This window comes from Geotrypetes seraphini, chromosome 4, assembly GCF_902459505.1.
Source record: "Geotrypetes seraphini chromosome 4, aGeoSer1.1, whole genome shotgun sequence".
NCBI lineage: Eukaryota > Metazoa > Chordata > Amphibia > Gymnophiona > Dermophiidae > Geotrypetes > Geotrypetes seraphini.
The window spans coordinates 154,030,230-154,047,585 of record NC_047087.1 but is presented as its reverse complement, the minus strand read 5'-3'; the positions used below and the strand labels follow the sequence as shown (position 1 = coordinate 154,047,585).

Below are 17,356 nucleotides of genomic sequence, written 5' to 3'. Positions count from 1 at the left end.
AATGAGCTCTGCTTTCTTTGCCAGGTGCTTTCCTTGTGGGCGATGGAAGGGCTCAATGTGCTGGTCGTAGTAGAGATCCTTCTGCAGAAAGAGAAGCTGGAGAATCAGAGGCTCCATCACCGAGTCCACCGAAGGAGGCTGTTTAGGCCTTGCTCCTGCTTCCTTGAGCTTAGTGACCAGGAGTGCCTGGAGCGATACCATTTTGTGCAAAACACCACCCTTACATACACACATCCTCACCAACCCCCACCCTCACCCACATACACGACCAACACCAGCCCTTTACCTACCTCCCCTTTCCCTTCCCTCGCCCACATGGTCTCCCACGGCCCGACAGCCATCCCAGCTTCACCTCTAGGTAGAGATGAAGCTTCTGGACCAACTGGGGCCACATCAGTGTCTCAGCTGACACTATCACTGCTGGAGTCAGTGTTCTGCTGTCCAAAAGCTGGCCATATAACCTGAGTGGAGGAAGGCAGGCATGGAACAGGCCCCAAGATCTGGGAGTGCTTTCTTTTCTCTGTGGCTTTGCGTCCTGTTGCCACTGAGCCAGTGCTGGAGGGTGGTGCAGGCACCTGATCAGTGTGCTGGCTTGTGGAGGGAGTACGGTTTGTAGCTCTCAGCTCACTGTGGAGGCCTTCCAGCTTTGCAACGATGGCAGTGTTGGCATGCAAAAGCTGCCTCAGAAGTTCATTTGTCTCCCGTTGGGCTTCCAGTGACTGCTGTTTTACCTCCAGTGACTGCTGTCTTGCTTCCACACCCTCTCTCAGCAGCTGAAGCTTCTGCTGCCAATATCCCTCCAGGGTCAGATTGTGCCCCAGTAGCTTCTGGGCCAGTCGTAGTAGGTGGCGATGCTGGCGACTGGGTGCCCTCCAGTGGCCAGGCTGTGCTCCCTCACTGCCCTCAGTATCCACAGCCACACTGGCAAACTGCTCAGGCGGTGGGGGAATTGGCAGGTCCTCATCCCCATTGGCAGGCTCCTGTGGTTGGATGTCCTGGGATTCGTCAGGCTCCTGCTGGCTGAGTGTTGCAGCTGCCTCATCCTGCTGTCACTGTGTCTCTGTGCCACTGCATCCAGCCTCATCCTCGTCAGAGCTGGCATCTACATAGGGAAAAAGCACATATGGATGTCACAGCATACCACAGGTAACATGCATCACAAAAGTGTGTGACTACGTACCCAGCTACCATAGGGCGGTGTGTTGGTGACATTATGAAGGGGATGAAAGCAGTGTATGTGAAGACGCTGTACGTGAGCACACCTGCTGATCATTGCAAATGTTCCAAATTGTCAGTATAAGGGTGTAGGAATCTAATTCCATGCTCTGCCATCAGCACATGAAACAGTACCAAACAGGTTTTATGTAAAGGTTTGAAGAGCAGGTGTACTCACTGCCCCATTAGAGGAGTAGAAGGAGGATGAAAGAGAGGTCTCTCAGAATATGGGACATAGCTGTGAGACTGGGGATTCAGACAAGTACATACCAGAAGGCTGTGCAGGTGCAGCAGCTGATGTGTCCTGGTGCCATAGGTGGAGGTTGCTGACACAAAGGTGAGCACTAGCTGGTCCATGGGGCTGAGGTCTGCCATGTCAGCATCTGGAGGCCGGTTGCCCACCTTAGCTCGGACCTCCCTTTTGATGGCTCTCCATTTCTTCTTGCAGTCCTCCACATCTCACTTATGGCGGTAGACTGCATTCAGGCACTGAGCTATTGCTGTCCAGACTTTGCTCTTTGAGTATGCCCCGAGTCTTTCTCCTTGGGGTGAGAAGAGCTGCTGGTGGTGTGTGTGCACCTCCTGCACCAGCATTTCGGTCTCTGCCTGGGAGAAGTTAGACTTTTGGGACAGAGCTTTGACCAGTTTGGGAGCCATGGTGTCAAAGAACCCACACTTTTGATAATATGAGGTTAGACGTATTTATTGGCAATTAAACACGTCCAACCAGCCGTCAGCTGGACGACTTGACGCAATACGTCCATCTGGTTGGTTATGGACAAATCCGAAAGACGTCTAGGCCACGTTTATTGGTACATTTAAATCCAGGGGGCCGGGATACGTCTACATCAGCACGAATATCCGTCTCCTATCTGTTCGGAGACACCGTCCTATCTACTGATGCAATCCTAACCCGTTTGCTGGATGTTACAGAATACATGGTCTGCCTTTTCAAGCCGGTGGCTGTTTACAGGTAAGCAAGTATTCCTGCTTCAGTTATGATGTCTTACATGCTTATAGAAATGTCTGGGCCTCACGTTGCTGGTTACCCTCTGGAAAGCCTGTTTAAAACAGCGTTTAGAAGAACCAGGGGGGGAGGAATCTGTATAGGGGCCATAACAGGGTAAGGACAAAGACTGGGTGAGCCTCCTGGAACACACCTCTTCGCTCTCCCCGTCTTCCATCCCTGCCTAAGGGGGGGGTCCTTATCCCACAATGCCACCTCCTTCCTCCAATGATTGCTTCACCTTACCCCCCTCCCCTCCCCCTCTCCTGGGATTCGTTCCTTACACATCCTTGATCCTGGCCACAGATGTAAGTGTGGCCTTATTGGTGGCTCAGCTGTTACAGCTTTTTGGTGTCATTGGGAGGGGGGGGGAAATACCCTCTCAGTTGACACTGGTCTGCTTCCTAGTGCCTCACCTCGCACATGTGTAGCTCTTATGGGATCTAACTGATTGCATATGATCGGCGGCATTGCACAGCAGTCAGCAGCTCTCTTTTACATGAGTCCTCAATCATAATATGTCCCTTCAGTCGAGGGTTAGCAGAGGCCTCTAGAAAGAGGGGAAGCTATTCAGACAGTCAGGTGTTACATCCATTGCAAATCATGGAACTAACAAGTTTTCTTGAACTGTTACTAACACAACCTCTGTCTCAGGTCCTGCATGTGACATGGTCCTGGTCTCATTCAGAACTTACAAGATGGCCAGGTTCCCACTTTCAGTTGGCTGCCTGCCTGCCCTTTTGTGAGATGCAGGTCAGTGACATGATATCAAGGGATCACACATGACACCCAGTTTAGAGGTAGATATCTGGTATTTATTTTGGTCTGTTTTTAAAGTCAAGATTCAAATATAAATGCATACACCTTTGCTGAGGTAGACATGAATGGTAGAACATCTGGTCACAAAAGACTTTTCATAGAACAATTGCCATACAAATATGTACGCATTATGAGATATGATGTACGCAATATCATACTTATGGTAACAACATGGCACATGCCTGTTCAATTGCCCCAACATGCCTAACACTGCTCCAACCTGTGCAAAGTAAGCGAGCAGTTCTGAACCTCACATACCTTTTCATTTGTAAGGGTCAGCAGCAGCCTCTGTCTCCAGAGGTTGTGGCTTCTAATCTCAATGGTGCTCCCTGTACCCCTGACCTGGTTACATCATCATCATCCATTGGCCCATAGGTTATTGAAGCTATTTGTGACCTCAGAAATGCAGCCTAGCATTCCCACTTTTGCAATGTCAATCTTTATGGCCTCCTCACCACATCTCATCTGATGGTAGGGTCTTTTCATTTCACTGCATACTTGTTTTCCACTGATATGGGGAAGGTACCCTTTATTGCGTATAACACTGTTCCACTATAAGCATGTCTTCCTACCCTAGTCATGGGATTGGAACACACCTTTAGTGCAACTATTGCACACCTTAACCATCACTGTACAGTTTGCATCTGTACATCACATCTCAACACTTGCAATCATTGGCAGAGAATATGGTGACAGCATTGTACACGACAGCCAGTAACATCAAGTAAGTTAACATCCAAGTATGTCCCAATGAGATACAGTAGGTAAAGTCTCCTGGATATGTGAAGGAGAGGCCGTGTGATGTCCTTTCAGTCATTGGCTTTCTGGCAGCTACTTGTGAGCTGTCAGGGACACTTGGTAACATGATTGGGGCCTCAATGGCCCATTGGCAGCATGGCCTTCAGTTTAGCCCCTTCACCCCCTATAGTGGCTCCTTGAATATGGCAACCAGCTGCTGCAGAAGGCTGACAATTTCCTGCAGGGTCTGCATTGTTTCATGCCTCCCCTCCTGCAGTTCACTGCGCATTTGGCCCACAATGTTCAGCAGCTCTCCATATGCCTCAGGAGGGGGGACAACTATTGGAGCCGCTGGCTGCACATCATGGTGTGGGGCTGGGGCTGCTGCCTCCACAACCACCTCCTCATCCTTCAAGAGGGGGGCATGTCTGCATATACATCAGGGACCTCCCATGCTCCCTGCTCCTCGACCACATGCTGCTGGTCCACCTCCGCCACCACCTGTGCCTCCACCTCTACCACCTGGGCCTCGTCCTCCACATCTGACACCTCCACGACATCCTCAGGTGACAGACTTTCCTCGGAGGCAGAGTAGCCTTCCACCTCCTGTTCTGCCTCTGTCTCTGCCTCCCTGGCTGCCTGTAGGCACATGTCCTGCACCACCTCCTGGGCTATGCCCTCAGCAGCATGCTGTGCGCAACCTGTGTGCAGTAAGAATATGAAGTTAGTATAATAATAATAATAATTTTATTCTTGTATACCACCATACCCAATAAGTTCTAAGCGGTTCACATCTGTTAATTAAGATCTGCGATGACACACGGATTTACAAAATTTTAACAAAGTTACAGGCAACGAAGAGGGGAGCGTGGGAACGCTTTAACAGAGATTAAGCAGAGGTACAAGCAATAAAGAAGGTAGGGTTGGAAGGTATGAGATAACGAGAGAGAGACCAAGTGGGGGGAGGGGGGGGAAGAGGGGGAGAAGAAGGAACGGGGTGAGAGTGGGAAAGGGGAGAAGCAGGGGGAAGGAGGGTTAAAGGACCTATTCGCGGAAAAGGTGCGTTTTGAGAAGTTTTCTGAAGCTAAGGTAAGGACCTATTCGCGGAAAAGGTGCGTTTTGAGAAGTTTTCTGAACCTAAGGTAAGTGGGGGCCTCGAGTATCATTTGGGCAAGCCAAGGGTTCAGCTTAGCCGCCTGGTAAGCAAAGGTTTTGTCGAAGAATCTTTTGAGATGACATAATTTTAGGGATGAGAAGACGGACAGCTGGATTCTGCAGGATTTCTTGTTGGTGAGATTCAGAGTGAAATGGTGGTTGAGGTATCTAGGTAATAGGCCAAAAACTATTTTGTAGCAGAAGCAGGCGAATTTGAATAAGAGTCTGGATTCGAAAGGCAGCCAATGCAGTTGGTGGTAGAAAGGTGTGATGTGGTCCCATTTGTTCAGGCCGAATATGAGGCGGACGGCAGTGTACTGGATCAATTTTAGTCTCCTAGTGGTTTTCTTCGTGGAGCTCAAATAAATGACATTGCAATAGTCTAGTACGCTGAGAATGGAGGACTGTACCAGAAGGCGGAAAAGGAGTCGTCAAAGTATTTTTTTATGGTGCGCAGTTTCCAGAGCACTGAGAAGCATTTCTTGACAGTAAAATCGGTGTGATTTTCTAGAGATAGATGTTTGTCTAGAGTGACTCCCAGTATTTTTAATGTTTGTTCGAGGGGGAAAACCAATCCTTTCACTTGGATTGTAGAGTCTTTGATTTTGTCATTGGGGGTGGCTAGGAAGAATTTTGTTTTGTCCGGGTTTAGTTTTAATCTGTAGGATAGCATCCAGAGTTCTATCTGATTAAGTATACTTGTGATGTAGGCTAGAAGTTCTGGGGAGAAGGTGGTAAGTGGGATAGCTATTGTGATGTCATCTGCATAGATGAAGAATTTGAGTTTGAGGTTATGAAGGAGGTTACCCAGGGAGGCGAGGTAGATATTAAATAGTGTGGGGGACAGGGGGGAGACCTGCGGCACACCGCAGGAGTTAACCCAGCTAGATGAGGAAGAGTCGTTTTTGAGTACTCTGTAGGATCTGTTTCGTAGGAACCCGTGAAACCAGTTGAAGACCTAGTCGGAGATGCCAATGTGGGTCAGGCATTCTAGGAGAATGTTGTGGTCTACTAGGTCGAACGCACTGCTCAAGTCGAGTTGAAGGATCAAGGCGCTGGAGCCCTGGCTAAAGAGGGTGTGCAAATGGTCAATTAAGGCTGCTATAATGGTTTCGGTGCTGTGGTCTGCGCGAAAGCCCGACTGATTGTCACTTAGTAGGTTGAATTTATCCAGATATACGGTGAGTTCAGCTTTTACTTTGCTATTTTGGTGAATAGTGGGATGCTAGCGATTGGTCTGTAATTAGATGGGGCGTTTGGGGGTTCTTTATTTGTTTTTTATGATTGGGGTTAACATAATATGGCCTTGCTCTGGTGGGAAGTTTCCTGAGGAAAGTAGGAAGTTCACCCAGGTTAGCATGTTGGCTTTGAAGTGGATCGGAGCAGTTTTCATGACGTTTGGAGGGCAGGTGTCTAGTTTGCAGAAGGAGTTAGAATATTTGTTGTAGAATTTGTTGAAGGTTTCCCAGTCCAGTGTTTTGAATTGGTTCCAGTTTAGATCTGTTCTTGACCCTTTGTCTGGTTTGTATATGTCAGTGTCAGGAAGAATGGGAAAAAGCTCAAGGGGATTAGTAGAGGTAGGTAAAGTAGATCTTAGTTTTTGGATCTTGGAGATGAAGAAATCGGTTAAGGTGTTTGCGGTTAGTGTGGAATCTTCATGGTTGTTGGTGAGTGTCTCGATGTTGTATAGGTCATTGACCAGCTTAAAGAGGTTGCTACTGTTATTAGTAAAGTCACCAATTTTGTGTGAGTAGAATTTTTTTCGTTTTTCCTTGGTAAGGTTTTTATAGGTTTTTAGTTTAAGTCTCCAGGCGTCTCTGTGTTCCTGGGATCCGGACTTTAGCCATACTCTTTCAGATTTTCTAAGGTCCCTCTTCATCTGTAGTAGCTCTGCGTCGAACCATCCCTCCTGCTTTGTAGTTCTGATTTGGTGGGTTTTTATGGGGGCTATTTCGTTTAAGATGTTTGTGCTGTCATTGATCCAGTCGGTCATAAGTTGTTCTATTTCTTCGCTTTGTTTTGTGTTCTTTTTGTATTGAGACCAGAATTCCTCTGGGTCTATCTTTCCCCTGGTGGTGAGAGTTTTGATATTTCTTGTTTTGCTGTTTTTTGAGGGTTTTTGTTGGCAGCCAATGGAAAAATCACAGAGTCTGTGATCAGACCATAGGGAATCTGTCCAGTTGGCTAGTATCCAATTAAATTTTGGTCTGGACAGGACTTTGGAGGAGAAGGTCACCAAGTCTAGCTGATGACCTCTTTGGTGAGTTTTGATTGGGGGGGGGGTTGAAGAAGCCTAGTTAGGGTTACCATAGCTTGCATTGGTTGCATACTGCATACACAATTACCTAGTAACCCCCCCCCCACACAACCCAGTGAGACTAAGTGGGAGACAGGTCAGGCTAGTGTGTGAACACATATGTAAACTACTTTCTGTGTACAGTTACACCGGTATACTTCTAAACAAAAGGTGGCCGGCATATGTAGGTGACACTGAATGGCCTTGATGTATTTGTTTGACACAGTGGACTGACCAGTATCTCATCACCCACATTTTGGGTGGCAATAGGTTGCATACCAGAACAGCTGCCAAGGAAGAGCCCATTCACAAGAAGGTGAGCTTTGAGAGGTAGCAGACATATGACATAGGATAGAGGGTGACAGGTGCAACTAAGAATCACACATTATGCTTAGAATCAGATAGTGTCTCTCTGAACCCCTGCTCTGCAATGAACTGCATTGTCAAAGAGGCATAACTGAACAAAGGATATATGCCTCCACAACAGCAGGCCTGACATTGGTCTGGAGCTATGAAGTTGACCTCCAGACCAACATGTGGCCGGCAGCTTCTGAGGCGTATATCCCTTGTTCAGTTATGCCTCCTTGACAATGCAGTTCATTGCAGAGCAGGGGTTCAGAGAATGAGCACTCAGTATGCTGCCAGCGCCAATATCAACTGGAGAGATATTCATTGATGTGACAATTACCTCCCGTTCCTCCATTATAGCTTTTTAGCATCTGATAGTCATCTACAAGTTTCAGGGTTTCTGGTATGTCTTACAAGGCAGCTGCCATACCTGTGCTACTGATTGTGTGTGTGTGTGTGGGTGGGCTGCCACTTACGTCCAGCTCTGAGGCGGTGTCTGGTGCGCCAGATGAGGACTGGATTTTCCCGGTGGACCCTGCGCCACCTGCACCTTAGGGATTCGAGGTCCTGGTACACACCATAACGCCTGCAAGAAAGACTGCAACAGTCCTTTGCATCCCCCTTTTCATACATATGCAGGGTTATGAGGGCACTGAGCACATTACCTCTGTCATGTATATTCTGATGAGGTAAGGACATATCCAGAAATGAAACTTCTGCCTGCCAAGATATTGTTATCCTTCTTTATCTATCTATCTATCTATGCTTCCTTTATATATATATCTATATCTATGTATTTTTATAGAACACACAATAAGCAAAATGTTCCTTGAAAGATAGGGGTGGGAGCAATAGGTGACAGGTTTAGAGACTAGGACACACTGGCTACATAGTGATAGGTACTGGGGGGTTATCACCTATGCAGGGTGTATTCGTTCAGGCCCTCATGGCAACGTTGCGGGGTGGTCTTCTGCCATTGTGGCCAAAAACCCTGGCCTCATACTGGAGGCACAGCTCCACCAGGAACTCGGTCTCCCCTAGGGAATAGTTCGGTTCCCTTCTTTCCACCATTACACCCGCACGCACTCACACAAGCTCTCACACACACACACATATCCTCTCACACACTCACCCTGGTGGCCACACTCTTCCTAGCACGCCCTTCTTCACTACACGATCTCTCACTCCCACAATCACTCACACTGTCTCCTGTCTGTCACCCTTACACCCTCTCTCACTTGCTCTCACACACACACACTCACAGAATCACTCTCCAAACGCTCAATCCCACTCAGTAATCGATCTATCTAACCTCTCCACCAACTAAACTCCTATCTCCTAAATCCTCACACAACGCCTACTACACCCACAAGGGTCGCACTTCCACGTGGTGGTTTATATATGGACATGCAGGACGTTATTTGGGACAGTGTGATATCAGTAGGACATATGCCAGGACAAAGAGTGCTATACGACTAGCAAGTCGCCCAGCGGAACACGGCGAAAATAGTTGTACATCTTGTTTGGACGATTGCCATTTTGGTAGGTAAACTTGGACGCTTCGGTATAGCGCATGTGGACGTGTTTCGTACTGATAATCGAATGACTTGGACATCTTTCCATTATCGACACATTTCCCTGGACGTCTTACGCCGACGCACAATACAATCTATTAATTATTCCCCTCTATATGCTTTAGAAATATCAATTTCTTTCCTTTTTTTTCTTTCCCTTTATTTTTAATGGAGTTCTTTTCACAAATTTAATTAAGTTATGATGTAAACTGCTTTGTTTATGTTTATTAAAATCTTTATAGACGGCCTGTACAGCCAAAAAGGATCATACTAAATGCGGTTATTCCTGGATCCTCCCACCAGGAGCACTTCTTATATTTACTGCTAGCTCGGTGTTGGTGGTCTCCTAAAATACGTAGGCCACAGTGTCTGCTTTGCAGGTTAGACTATGTCCAAATTATGTATAAACTGATGGCGTTCAATGCTCCCCTATCATAATATCTGGAATATTTATGAGATTTGGAGATCTAACAAGGGGTAAGGTGTAGAGCTTGTTCCATAACCCTTTCCTATACTCTTGCTGTCTCGTTTATATCCTTGTAGGGGGGATCCCTTGGGGGATTTAGTTTATGAAAAGTATATGTTTATATGCTGAAATGTATATTTTTGTCATTGTAATTCTGAATATTAAATAAAGCATTAAAAATTAAAAAAGGTCAGTCAGTGGAGCCACCAGAACTACCCTAAACTTGAAAACATTTTAATATGCAATATTGCTAAAGGGCTGTCTGGCAAGATTTGCCTCTTTGCAGACGATATCAAAATCTGTTGCTGTAGATAACATGAGGAAGGACTTAGTGAAGATTGAGGAATGGTCTAAAATTTGGCAGCTATGATTTAATGCTAAGAGACACAAGGTCATGCATTTGGACTGCAAAAACCTAAGTGAATAGTACAGTTTAGGGGGTGAAGAACTTTTGTGCACAAAAGAGGAGTGGGACTTTAGTGTGATAGTATGTAATGATCTTAAGATGGCCAAACAGGTTGAAAAGGCAAAGGCGAAAGCTAGGAAGATGCTAAGGTGCATAGAGAGAGGTACTCTGGTGAGACCTCATTTAGAATATTGGGTACAATTCTGGAGACAGCACCTTCAAAAAGATTTAAACAGGATGGAGTTGGTCCAGAGGAAGTCTGGTGGTCTACATCATTAGACATACGGGGACAGACTCAAAGGCCTAGATTCTATGAAGTGCGTCTAATTTTCGGTGTGCTTTAGACGTCCCCTTGGCGGAAATGGCAATCAGCGTTGCTTAGACGTCGGATAGACGATACATAGACGTCACTAAAACGCTAAGCGCCTGTTAGACGCGCCACCTTATAGAGATGTCCTCATATAGACGCTCCCTATTTAGACTCGCGTGCTCCATATAGACGTTCCTACGATGCTAAATATAAAAAGGTGATTTTTACTGATTTATTATCATTATCTCAGAACTGTAAGCTTTAACATAATTAACCCAAAGTATACCATCATTAAAAGGATAATAAAAACAGTATACCATGTTTAAAAGGATATTTATAATATATCAGTGGGAGTTGATCTGAGAACATCAGTGTGCATATTGAAAAAAATGTAACACTGTGCTAGACAATCAGCCATACAATAATAGCAATTCTGATTTGATTATACTACTCCTATAGGTAGTGAATGGCAGTTAATTTTGCTAGGAGACAGAAACCTGCCCTCTTATATCTTTTTTCTTCATGATTTCAGAATTGTTTGCTTCAATAGTATAAAAACAAAAAAAAAAAAAACTATGCCATGTTTAAAAGGATAAGCATAAGATTGGTTTTGACCGAGTGGGAGTTGAACAAGAATTATCAGCATGAAAGGGGGGGAAGCTTTAGTCTTGTGCTACACAGAAACTTGTATAACAATGGTATCATTAACTCCTATAAGAAGTGGAAAGCTGAGCACCATATAGGCTTCTGATAGCTGTAATTTAAGCTCCAGAAAGACTTTAGCAGGATAGGCTTTCTCTGGGCGTCCGAAAGATGTTCTTTGAGAGAGGTTTTTAGAACTCATACCTTGCCCTAAATAACACTCTCTTTCTCATGAAACATAGCTACAATCAACTCATTCTTCAAACCAAAGGGAAATCCCATAACTTCAATTGGCCAAGCTTAAAACCAGAATAAAACACAGAACAGACCTGAATGTGGCTTCTAGTTCATAGCAAATAGAAGTAGGCAGCAGCACAATGCTGACCTCATTGTGACATCATCAAGGTGCACCTGCAAGGTAGAATGTCACAAGTAAAAGACAGGCTGGCAGCTGAACTCATAACCTCTGGAAGATCGGTACAGCGCTTTTACTCATTGAGCTACAGCACCTTTCACTCCAGTTTCTCTGGCTCCCTTCCACTCTCTGGGGGCCTCAGCGAAGATCCATTCGCCTCATTTGTCGAGGCCTGCTTCGAGGCACAGCTCGCATCATTAATCGAGGCATTCTTTGAAGCACTCCTCCAGGCATGCCTCGCCTCATTGGAAGCAGCCTTTTCTTCAGTTTTCTCCACCGTCTACTTCGCCTCCTCCGATGCCGGAGCTCGAGGACACGGTGGGGTCTTTTTCTCCAGCCCGATTCCCATCCTCATTGGATCAGGAGGCCTCGACGTCCTCGAGTCCTTCTCGAGGCCCTGCTTTGGCTGACCAGCTGTCTTTTTCTTCTTTTCTCCATCAGATGGCAGCTGATTTGGACATTCAGCTGGAGACTGGGTCCAAATTCTCAAAGGAGTATCTCGAGACAATGCATCTCCCTCAACCTCCTGCTGAATCCCTCAAGCTTCCTCTTCATAAGCTGCTGGATCAGACCTTTGTCCGCTGTCTGGAGACTCCCTATTCCATCCACGCTGTTCCGGGCAAATTGGATGCCAGATACCGCACGGTTCATCATAAGGGATTTGACGGTGCCCAGCTATCATATCAATCCCTTTTGGTGGAGTCTTCATTGAATCGGTCTCACCCCTCCCAGGTATATGCCACTGTTCCACCTGGCAGGGAGGGCAAGACGATGGACAGGTTTGGCAGGCGGATTTACCAGAACTCTATGATGACATCCAGAGTTCTCAACTACAATTTTCATTTTATTACATATTTGAGTTTTTCCTGTCCGTCCTTCCCAAGTTCATGGCCTATTTGGATCCTCAGGCCCATTTTGAGTTCCAAGAAGTCCTGGCCTCATTTTCCCAACTCCGTTTGCAGCTAATGCAGTCCTCATACGATGCCTTTGAGTTGTCTGCTCGGGCTACTGCTTGCTCGGTGGCCATGCGATGGCTTGCATGGCTCCGGACCATCGACATGGACCCCAATCTGCAGGACAGGCTGACTAATGTCCCGTGTGCTGGTACTGACCTCTTTGACGAGTCCATCGAGGCGGCGACCAAGAAGCTTTCGGACCACGAGAAGTCTTTCCAATCGATTCTCCGTCCGAAGCCCAAGCCAGCTCCTCCTCATCCTTCACACCCTCCTTTGATTTACCAGCAGCGTTTCCCACCTAAACAGGCTCCTGCCATCCGTCAGCCTGTTAAGAGGCAACATCCGCAGAGGCAGCATCCGCAGAAACAGCAACAAAAGCCTCAGCCATCTGCTGTCCCCAGGTTCCTCAGCCTTTTTGACGGTCTCATGGAGAGCATAACGTCAGTCGTTCTGCCCTTCCCCGTTTTTCCCCCTATCGGAGGTTGTCTCCATCATTTTTACCATCGATGGACGACTATTACCACCGACCTCTGGGTCCTTTCCATCATAAGGGAGGGATACTCTTTTCAGTTCCATCAAGTTCCTCCGGAACAACCTCCAAGAGAGTATCCTTCCTCCTCTGCCCAGACCGCCCTTCTTCTTCAGGAAGCTCAGGCTTTGCTCCAGCTCCTGGCTATCGAGCCGGTTCCTTTGGCTCAACAGAAGAAGGGTTCTTACTCCCGGTACTTCCTTGTTCCGAAGAAGACGGGCGATCTGCGTCCTATTTTGGATCTCGGAGTGCTCAACAAATATCTGGTCAAAGAAAAATTTTGCATGCTGACCCTGGCGTCTCTGTATCCCCTCATTGAGCAGCACGACTGGTTATTCTCTCTGGATCTCACTGAGGTCTACACTCACATTCCCATCCATCCGGCCTCCCGTCAATACCTCAGATTTCGGGTGGGACATCTTCATCTTCAATACAGAGTGCTCCCTTTCGGCCTGGCATAGTCACCCAGAGTCTTCACCAAGTGTCTGGTTGTGGTGGCCGCAGCGCTCAGGAACTATGGTCTTCAGGTGTTTCCCTACCTGGACGACTGGCTCATAAAGGATTCCACATCTCAGGGAGTCGTCCTGGCGACTCAGCGCACTATCTGGTTCCTGCAGAGTCTGGGGTTCGAGATCAACTTTCCAAAATCTCATCTGCAACCAACTCAGAGTGTTCCTCCCTCCACAACGTCTGGAAGCTCTTCTCCGTCTTTGTCATTCAGTGTCCTCTCACCAGTCCATCTTGGCGAGACTCATGATGGTTCTTTTGGGCCACATGGCCTCTACAGTACACGTGACTCCTTTTGCCAGACTTCACCTCAGAATTCCTCAGTGGACCCTGGCATCTCAATGGTCGCAGGTTTCTGACCCTCTGACTCGACACATCCAGGTCACTCCTGCTCTGACACAGTCTCTTCGCTGGTGGATGCTCTCTTCCAATCTATCCAGAGGTTTACTGTTTCACACGCCCCCCCATCAGAAGGTTCTCATGACCGACTCTTCGACTTACGCTTGGGGGGCTCATCTGGATGTCTCTGCACTCAGGGCTATTGGACCAGTACAGACCGCCAGTGCCACATCAATCTCTTGGAACTCAGGGCGATTTTCAACGCTCTCAATGCTTTTCAACATCTGCTTCACGACCGTGTGGTCCTCATTCGTACGGACAACCAAGTCGCCATGTATTATGTCAACAAACAGGGAGGCACGGGATCGGCCTCCCTGTTAGGAAGCTCTGAAAGTTTGGGATTGGGCAATTCGCCACAACACCTTCCTCAAAGCTGTCTACATTCAGGGGGCGGACAATGCCTTAGCGGACAACTTGAGTCATCTGCAGCCTCACGAGTGGACTCTCCATTCCACGCCCCTTCATCACATTTTATCTCTGTGGGGAACGCCTCAGATAGACCTCTTTGCAGCCCCCCACAACTTCAAACTGCCTCAGTTCTGCTCCAGGATCTACACTCCTCATCACCTCGAGGCAGATGCTTTTCTTCTGGACTGGACGAATCTTTCTATATGCGTTTCCTCCATTTCCTCTCATTCAAAAGACTCTAGTCAAGCTGAAGTCCGACCATGCCACCATGATTCTGATTGCTCCTCGGTGGCCCAGACAACCTTGGTACTCCCTTCTACTTCAACTCAGCAGCAGGGAGCCCTTCCTTCTACTAGTGTTTCCGTCGCTGCTTACACAGCATCAGGGATCTCTGCTTCATCCCAACCTGCAGTCTCTCCACCTGACAGCTTGGTTCCTCTCAACGTAACTCCTCTCCAGTTTTCGCAAGCTGTGAGGGATGTTTTGGAGGCTTCACGGAAACCTGCTACTAGACAATGCTATAGCTAAAAATGGACTAGATTTTCTATTTGGTGTTTTTCTCATCATCAGGAACCTCAACATTCCTCCTTATCTTCTGTTTTGAACTACCTTTTGCACCTTTCTCATTCTGGCCTCAAGTCTACATCGATACGAGTCCATCTTAGTGCAATTGCTGCTTTCCATCAGCCGCTTCAAGGGAAACCCCTCTCTGCTCATCCTGTGGTTTCCAGATTCATGAAAGGTCTTTTTCATGTCAATCCTCCTCTCAAACCGCCTCCAGTGGTTTGGGAACTCAATGTTGTCCTTTCTCAGTTTATGAAACCTCCATTTGAACCTCTTGACAAGGCTCATCTGAAGTATCTCACTTGGAAAGTGGTGTTTCTCATTGGCCTCACTTCTGCTCGTCGAGTCAGTAAGCTTCAGGCATTGGTTGCGGATCCACCTTTTACAGTGTTCCATCATGACAAGGTGGTTCTTTACACTCATCCAAAATTCCTTCCTAAAGTTGTCTCGGAATTTCATCTCAATCCATTGTTCTTCCAGTGTTTTTTCCAAAGCCTCATTCTCATCCTGGAGAATCAGCTCTTCATACTCTGGACTGTAAGCGTGCTTTGGCTTTCTATCTGGAACGCACCAAACTGCACAGAACTGCTCAACTTTTCATCTCCTTTGATCCGAACAAGTTGGGACATCCTGTCTCTAAGTGTACCATCTCCAACTGGATGGCGGCTTGTATCTCTTTCTGCTATGCCCAGGCTGGATTATCCCTTCCCTGTAAGGTCTCAGCCCATAAGGTCAGAGCAATGGCGGCTTCTGTAGCTTTCCTCAGATCGACACCGATTGAGATTTGTAAAGCTGCCACTTGGTCCTCGGTTCATACCTTCATTTCTCATTATTGTCTGGATACTTTCTCCAGACGGGATGGACAGTTTGGCCAAACAGTATTACAAAATTTATTCTCCTACATTCCCACCATCCCATTCTGGTTAGCTTGGAGGTCACCCATTAGTGAGAATACCTGCCTGCTTGTCCTGGGATAAAGCACAGTTACTTACCGTAACAGTTGTTATCCAGGGACAGCAGGCAGCTATTCTCACGTCCCACCCACCACCCCTGGGTTGGCTATCTGAACTGAGGAGACGCGCCCTGTGCTAGGCAGGAAGGCATGCGCGGTGCGGGCGACTTGAAACTTCGAGTTTCATCAAGCAAGACTGCTTGTGAGGCGTCCGTATCGGGGCTCTGTTGGATCACGTCGCCCATTAGTGAGAATAGCTGCCTGCTGTCCCTGGATAACAACTTTTACGGTAAGTAACTGTGCTGTACATGAAAATGAATGGAAGAAATTTGGGGCGGGGCTAGGGCGGGACCGAATATTAATAGATGTCCTGTTTTGATGAAAAAAAATAAATGGTCACATAAGCTATATATTACTACAGCAGGAAAAAAAAACCTTGCAGATAAATTTAGACAATATGGGGCTTATAATCGAAAGAGAAAAACGTCCAAAAACCGGCCTAAGTCGGCACTTGGACGAACATTTCTCAAAAACATCCAAGCGCCGATAATAAAACCGGGTTTTGGATGTATTTCTAAACAACCTAGGCCTTCATATTACCGCTCAACGTCCAAAGCTAAACGGGGCGTTTTGGGAGGCGTGTTGAGTTGGGCGGGATGTGGGCCGGCTTAGACTTAGTCGTACAGCATGTATAACCGAAAGTTTAACAGAGCCTAGACGTAACTTGGACGTTGTGACTTAGACCATGTAAAACATGGTCTAAGTCACAGAAACCCACCTAAACTCACCAGATAAACACATAACACAGACCCCCAGACACTACCCCAGTGATCACCAACCCCCCAACCCCCATAAAAATTTTATTCACAACTTTAAATTTCAGCCTCCAGACCATCATCACCTGGCCGCCTGGCATAGGAAAGCCTAGTCGTTCAGCCCAGAGGCAGCTTAAGTCAACTTGGGGGTGGGTTAGAGAGGAGGACCCATGCCCATAAGCCCCTGTAATCACTGAATTGATACTGAAACATGTGCACTGCCCTATACACCCCCAAAACCCTTTTGTACTGGCATATAAGTGGCTCCAGGGGATTCTGGAGATGGTTTGGGGGGCTCACCATCACCTATAAGGGAGCTGTAGTGAGGAAAAGCCATGGCACCCTTTTTGTGAAGTTCACAGCAGTGCCCTGTAAGGTACCCCATGACTGGGTGTGCAGTCCATCACTTTGCAGATCCCTCCCACGTCCAACAAGACTTGTTCTAGGCGTTTTGGACTTGGACGGAAGGTTGGACGGAAATGTGGTATAAAAATAGCCGATTTATTGGCTTGGACGATCAGATCGGCAGGACGTATAATTAGACGATTTTCGAAAGTAAAAAAAGTTGGATGTATCTTTCGAAAATGTGTCTTAGGCTCTTTTTAACTTTGAATGACTTGCGAGATGGACGTAAATGGACTTAGACGTCCCTTTCGATTATGCCCCTCCACGTTTCTAGGCATTTAAACTAGGTGGGGGTGGTGTATGTATGAAGGACAATTATACAGACCACCCCCCAGCAAAATAAAAGATGTAATGGTAGTAAAGATTGCAATGTAAACAATATCTGCAACGGAAAGTGAAACAAAACAAAAATCTATACATAAGAACATAAC

At 46.9% G+C, this 17,356-nt stretch overlaps 1 protein-coding gene across 5 annotated transcripts in view; it reads right to left on the bottom strand.

Moving 5' to 3' along the window:
* Positions 1 to 17,356, bottom strand: part of TRADD (TNFRSF1A associated via death domain) — a 293,800-nt gene that overhangs the window by 61,765 nt on the left and 214,679 nt on the right. Inside the window, exon 5 of one of the 5 annotated variants that reach the window (XM_033942438.1) lies at positions 3,039 to 4,479. The exons of the other annotated variants lie outside the window; for them this stretch is intronic. Coding sequence (XP_033798329.1) covers positions 4,190 to 4,479 — 290 coding nt within the window. The 3' untranslated portion in view covers positions 3,039 to 4,189. Of the gene's footprint in view, positions 1 to 3,038; positions 4,480 to 17,356 lie in introns of those variants that run through there. 5 annotated transcript variants of the gene reach the window in all.